This window comes from Nerophis lumbriciformis, linkage group LG34, assembly GCF_033978685.3.
Source record: "Nerophis lumbriciformis linkage group LG34, RoL_Nlum_v2.1, whole genome shotgun sequence".
Taxonomy (NCBI): Eukaryota; Metazoa; Chordata; class Actinopteri; order Syngnathiformes; family Syngnathidae; genus Nerophis; species Nerophis lumbriciformis.
The window spans coordinates 20510841-20517738 of NC_084581.2; the positions used below are offsets into that span (position 1 = coordinate 20510841).

The 6898-nt window shown below is 40.0% G+C and overlaps 1 protein-coding gene across 1 annotated transcript in view; it reads left to right on the forward strand.

Annotated features, from left to right (window-relative positions):
- Positions 1-6635, forward strand: part of epm2a (EPM2A glucan phosphatase, laforin) — a 30326-nt gene extending 23691 nt beyond the window's left edge. The window contains exon 4 of the mRNA XM_061929346.2: positions 5659-6635. Within this exon, the coding sequence (XP_061785330.1) occupies positions 5659-5942 (284 nt within the window). The 3' untranslated portion in view covers positions 5943-6635. The remainder of the gene's footprint in view (positions 1-5658) is intronic.
- Positions 6636-6898: the final 263 nt, after the last annotated feature.

The window sequence follows — 6898 nt, forward strand, 5'->3', positions numbered from 1 at the left end:
CACCACTTTGTCAACAAATGCGTGAGCAAATTGTTGAACAGTTTAAGAAAAACCTTTCTCAACCAGCTATTGCAAGGAATTTAGGGATTTAACCATCTACGGTCCGTAATATCATTAAAGGGTTCAGAGAATCTGGAAAAATCACTGCACGTAAGCAGCTAAGCCCGTGACCTTCGATCCCTCAGGCTGTACTGCATCAATAAGCGACATCAGTGTGTAAAGGATATCACCACATGGGCTCAGGAACACTTCAGAAACCCACTGTCAGTAACTACAATTGGTCGCTACATCTGTAAGTGCAAGTTAAAACTCTCCTATGCAAGGCAAAAACCGTTTATCAACAACACCCAGAAACGCCGTCGGCTTCGTTGGGCCTGAGCTCATCTAAGATGGACTGATACAAAGTGGAAAAGTGTTCTGTGGTCTGACGAGTCCACAATTCAAATTGTTTTTGGAAACTGGACGACGTGTCCTCCGGACCAAAGAGGAAAAGAACCATCCGGATTGTTATAGGTGCAAAGTTGAAAAGCCAGCATCTGTGATGGTATGGGGGTGTATTAGTGCCCAAGGCATGGGTAACTTACACATCTGTGAAGGCGCTATTAAGGCTGAAAGGTACATATAGGTTTTGGAGCAACATATGTTGCCATCCAAGCAACGTTACCATGGACGCCCCTGCTTATTTCAGCAAGACAATGCCAAGCCACGTGTTACATCAACGTGGCTTCATAGTAAAAGAGTGCGGGTACTAGACTGGCCTGCCTGTAGTCCAGACATATCTCCCATCGAAGATGTGTGGCGCATTATGAAGCCTAAAATACCACAGCGGAGACCCCCGGACTGTTGAACAACTTAAGCTGTACATCAAGCAAGAATGGGAAAGAATTCCACCTGAGAAGCTTAAAAAATGTGTCTCCTCAGTTCCCAAACGTTTACTGAGTGTTGTTAAAAGGAAAGGCCATGTAACACAGTGGTGAACATGCCCTTTCCCAACTACTTTGCACGTGTTGCAGCCATGAAATTCTAAGTTAATTATTATTTGCAAAAAAAAATAAAGTTTATGAGTTTGAACATCAAATATGTTGTCTTTGCAGTCTATTCAATTGAATATGGGTTGAAAAGGATTTGCAAATCATTGTATTCAGTTTATATTTACATCTAACACAATTTCCCAACTCATATGGAAACGGGGTTTGTACTAATAAAAGTCTCAATCAATCAATCAATCAATCAATCAAACGTAAACAATATTTGCAAAGACCCAAATCGTTGCGAGGATTAGCACTACAAAACTTTAGGTTTTATCACTGGGCCACCAACATTAGAATTCTGAAGTTTTGGCTGCAATATGAAGCATTTGATCCCCCTCTGATTATGGGGACAAACTCAACTAAACCAGATTCTCTTAAATCTTTGGGTCACTCTCCTATTCCCTCATCTACCTCCTCTTATACAAACAACTAAATTGTAAAGGCCAGGATTTGTATTCAGTTTAAGCGCTATTTTGGTCTACAGACTCTTTCTAGTCTGGCACCCATCACTCCTAATCATGCTTTTTCTCCCTCTTTTGTTGATAGTGCCTTCTTAAGGTGGTCAACAACATTAAAGATGTATACATTGACAACAGTTTTGCTTCTTTTCAGCAACTTTGTAATACATTTTCACGCCCTAAGCTGGAGGTCGGCAACCCAACATGTTGAAAGAGCCATATTGGACCAAAAATACAAAAAATAAATCTGTCTGGAGCCGCGAAAAATTAAAAGCCTTATGTAAGTGTTATAATGAAGGCAACACATCAAGTAAGTGTCTCAGAGGGTTATATAACTCCTGGAAATTACTGGCTTAAAACTGCCAAAAGGTATAGACGAGTGTGTCCAAGTTAAAGTACACGGCAGGCTGTCTTCTTCTAATTGATTTGTTACAATCTTTGCAAGCTGGGTAATGTTTGCTGTGGTCTGGAACAACATGGCACACTATCAGAAATGCAGCCAATATTACATACAGATAATGTGTCATGAGACATGCAAATATAAATTAAATACAAAGAGGACATACGTAAAGGAAATGAAATGAACTCAAATATACCTACAAACGAGGCATATATGTACACACAGTTAGCCAAAATAGCATGTTGGCATGGATTATTAGTAGAGATGTCGATAAATGCGTTAAAATGTAATATCGGAAATTATCGGTATCGGTTGTTTTATTATCGGTATCGTTTTATTTATTTATTTGTTTTTTTTAATTAAATCAACATAAAAAACACAAGATACACTTACAATTAGTGCACCAACCCTAAAAACCTCCCTCCCCTATTTACACTCATTCACACAAAAGGGTTGTTTCTTTCTGTTATTAATATTCTGGTTCCTACATTATACATCAATATATATCAATACAGTCTGCAAGGGATACAGTCCGTAAGCACACATTATTGTGCGTGCTGCTGGTCCACTAATAGTACTAACCTTTAACAGTTAATTTTACTAATTTTCATTAATTACTAGTTTCTATGTAACTGTTTTTATATTGTTTTACTTTCTTTTTTATTCAATAATTTTTTTTTAATTTATTCATCTTATTTTATTTTATTAATTTTTTAAAAAAGTACCTTATCTTCATCATACCTGGTTGTCCAAATTAGGCATAATAATGTGTTGATTCCACGACTGTATATATCGGTTGATATCGGTATCGGTTGATACCGGTATCGGTAATTAAAGAGTTGGACAATATCGGAATATCGGATATCGGCAAAAAGCCATTATCGGACATCCCTAATTATTAGCAAGTCACAGTAACATCAACAAAGCTCACCTTTGTGCATTCACGCACAGCATAAAACGTTTGGTGGACAAAATTAGACAAAAAAGGAGTGGCATAAAACACGTCTTTTTGTAGCAGCGACGGAGAATGTTGTACACGTAAAGAAACTACGGTGAGTTCAAGGATCGCTGAAATTAGTAGGACAAAAAGGCACTGGCCATCAGTGAAGCATAAACACAAACATATTAAACAGTGGGCTTTCTAACAATTAGAACAGTTTGTGTTAAGTTTGTCCTCCTACAGAAACATTATTAAAACAACAAATATATTTCCCCCCCCATCTTTTTCCACTTTTGACAAAGCTCCAGGGAGTCACGAGGGCGGTGCTAATGAGCCGCATGCAGCCCGAGAGCCACGGGTTGCTGACCCCCGCCCTAAGCAATATATGTTTTATATATATCTACATATTCACAGTTTTGTTTGTAATACTTTCCCCAGGTTCCTAAACTTACCGACTGGCACAGTTTTAGATGCTTTGTTGACACCACTTCCAACTTTAAAAGGATCAATTACATGAATTTACAATCACATTTTTGATTTTACGCCCTGAGTCTCTGAATTCAATTAAGTCACTTTGAGAGGGTGACTTAGGAGTGACCCTATCTGAGGAGAGCTAGACAGAGATTTTAAATAAGTCTTCTATTTTGTGCTTATTCAATGCAAGCTAATACATCGTACCTGTTATACCAAGGTCCGGCTGGCTAACCTGTATGACGGAATATCGGTGTTATGTAATCAGTTACAACAGCCTCCAGCTAACTTAATACATATGTTTTGGCTCTCTCCATCCCTGTAAAGTTATTAGACTGAAATGTTTAACATTTTGTCTTTGGTACTTGGCAAAAAGATTGAATTGAATCGCCCAAGCAAAAAATAACTTAGTAGCATTTACTACTTTGTTGGCTAGAAGATTGTGCTAAATTGGAAGGGTGTAGCGCCTCCCTGCCACACCCGCTGGATTAGAGGTACCGTATTTTTCGGAGTATAAATCGCTCCGGAGTATAAATCGCACCGGCCGAAAAATGCATAATAAAGAAGAGAAAAAACATATATAAGTCGCAACCATGCAAATTTTGCATTTCCTTTGGAAATCGAGGTCCCAGAGTCTGGAGGAAGACAGGAGAGGCACAGGATCTACGTTGCCTGAAGTCTAGTGTAAAGTTTCCACCATCAGTGATGGTTTGGGGTGCCATGTCATCTGCTGGTGTCGGTCCACTCTGTTTCCTGAGATCCAGGGTCAACGCAGCCGTCTACCAGCAAGTTTTAGAGCACTTCATGCTTCCTGCTGCTGACCTGCTCTATGGAGATGGAGATTTCAAGTTCCAACAGGACTTGGCGCCTGCACACAGCGCAAAATCTACCCGTGCCTGGTTTACGGACCATGGTATTTCTGTTCTAAATTGGCCCGCCAACTCCCCTGACCTTAGCCCCATAGAAAATCTGTGGGGTATTGTGAAAAGGAAGATGCAGAATGCCAGACCCAAAAACGCAGAAGAGTTGAAGGCCACTATCAGAGCAACCTGGGCTCTCATAACACCTGAGCAGTGCCAGAAACTCATCGACTCCATGCCACGCCGCATTAACGCAGTAATTGAGGCAAAAGGAGCTCCAACCAAGTATTGAGTATTGTACATGCTCATATTTTTCATTTTCATACTTTTCAGTTGGCCAACATTTCTAAAAATCCCTTTTTTGTATTAGCCTTAAGTAATATTCAAATTTTGTGACACACGGAATTTTGGATTTTCATTTGTTGCCACTTCAAATCATCAAAATTAAATGAAATAAACATTTGAATGCATCAGTCTGTGTGCAATGAATAAATATAATGTACAAGTTACACCTTTTGAATGCAATTACTGAAATAAATCAAGTTTTTCAAAATATTCTAATTTACTGGCTTTTACCTATATAAGTCGCACTGGAGAATAAGTCGCATTTTCTGGGGGAAATGTATTTGATAAAACCCAACACCAAGAATAGACATTTGAAAGGCAATTTAAAATAAATAAAGAATAGTGAACAACAGGCTGAATAAGTGTACGTTATATGAGGCATAAATAACCAACTGAGAACGTGCCTGGTATGTTAATGTAACATATTATGGTAAGAGTCATTCAAATAACTATAACATATAGAACATGCTATACGTTTATCTGTCACTCCTAATCGCTAAATCCCATGAAATCTTATACGTCTAGTCTCTTACGTGAATGGGCTAAATCATATTATTTGATATTTTACGGTAATGTGTTAATAATTTCACACATAAGTCGCTCCCGAGTATAAGTCGCACCCCCCGGCCAAACTATGAAAAAAACTGCGACTTATAGTCCGAAAAATACGGTATGTTTTGTTTCCTTAAATTGTAGAAAATAGGCTGGCATTGAAGAAGTATGGGGTGCTTTTGTAAAATATGTAAAAGAGACTGATCTCCAATTTAACCCCGATTAAAAAGTAATTGAAGTCTGGATGATTGATGGACCTTTTGTTTGCTTTTGTGTATTGCTGCGCCGTGTTGGGGCCATTCAGGAGTGCAGTTGTCTGTGGCTTCATGTCAATGTTTGCCTGTACCTATTTGACTTATGTTTTGGGGTTTTTTTTTTATGGTGGAGGGGAAGTCCATTTGATGTGTGTTGAATTGTGTTTTGGGCAAGTGTATATGTCAAAAGCGCAATAAACAAATCACTACTAAATTTGGTACACATCTTAAAGAGACTGGCAAGCACATATGTATCATTTTAGCAGGATTGGTTGAAAACATGGCTGCCATCAACTAATTGCTATGTTATTTATAAAACTTTAATGTCTTCCTATCCTCTCGTGTAGGTCGCGTCCGGATGCTTCCTCAGGCTGTCTTCCTGCTTCACGGCCTCCTAGAGAACGGTCACACAGTCTACGTCCACTGTAACGCAGGAGTGGGCCGGTCCACGGCGGCTGTATGCGGCTTGCTAATGTATGTGCTGGGCTGGAGCCTAAGGAAGGTACAGTACGTGGTCGCGACCAGAAGGCCCGTGGTGTACATCGACGAGGAGGCTTTACTGCAGGCCCAAGCGGACTTTAAACACAAATTTGGACTGCTGAGATCGTCTCTCTCTTATGCAGATACATGAGGTTGGAGATTCTAACTGGAGAGACTGCAATCCATTAGTGGGACTTTTCAGCTGTGTCTTATCCCCAAATCTAAGAAGTGGTTGGCTGATTTAAAGCGCGCATGCTGGACTTAATTAATGCAACTTTTTTTTAGATAAAGCATGCATGGAGTTAGAAAGTCACTGTTGAATTGGCATTTGGAGAAACCTCTGTAAGAGTTCTGACCTACCGTATTTTCCGCACTATAAGGCGCACCTAAAAACCACAAATTTTCTCAAAAGCTGACAGTGCGCCTTATAACCCGGTGCGCTTTATATATGGATAAATATTAAGATTCATTTTCATAAAGTTTAGGTCTCGCAACTACGGTAAACAGCCGCCATCTTTTTTCCCCGTAGAAGAAGCGCGCGGTGCATGCTGGGATATGTGACGTTTCATTTCCATTTGTGTGTTTATGTAAAGACCCCAAAATGGCTCCTATTAAGTGTGTTGTCTGTCTAATTATAAATAATGCAGACGAGGCGTGTTAACTGAGTTCTCAACGTTTACTCGCAGCGTGCTCATAACCACATTCTAACTGCCAGCATACAACAACGCTTCTCAGGGCTACCGCGCATGCTCGTAACTATCGTTGCATGCTGGGTAGTGTAGTTGTTATATTTGCTAGCTCATAACAGCACATTGAGAGACACGCTTACGCGCTTAATTCAATACTCGCCGTCATTCCGGGTGGATTGACAAAAGACCTCCAGCCGCTAGATATTGGTGTCAACAGGGCATTCGAAGCTAGACTGCTAACTGCGTGGGAACAATGGATGACAGAAGGCGAACACACCTTCACTAAGACGAGGAGGCAGCGCCAGACGACGCCAACATCTGCCAGTGGATCGTAAATTTGCCCAACTTTTCACTTCGGACACCGAAGACGAAGGATTTACGAATGAAGAATAACTTCAGAAAGTGAGCGCTATGTTTA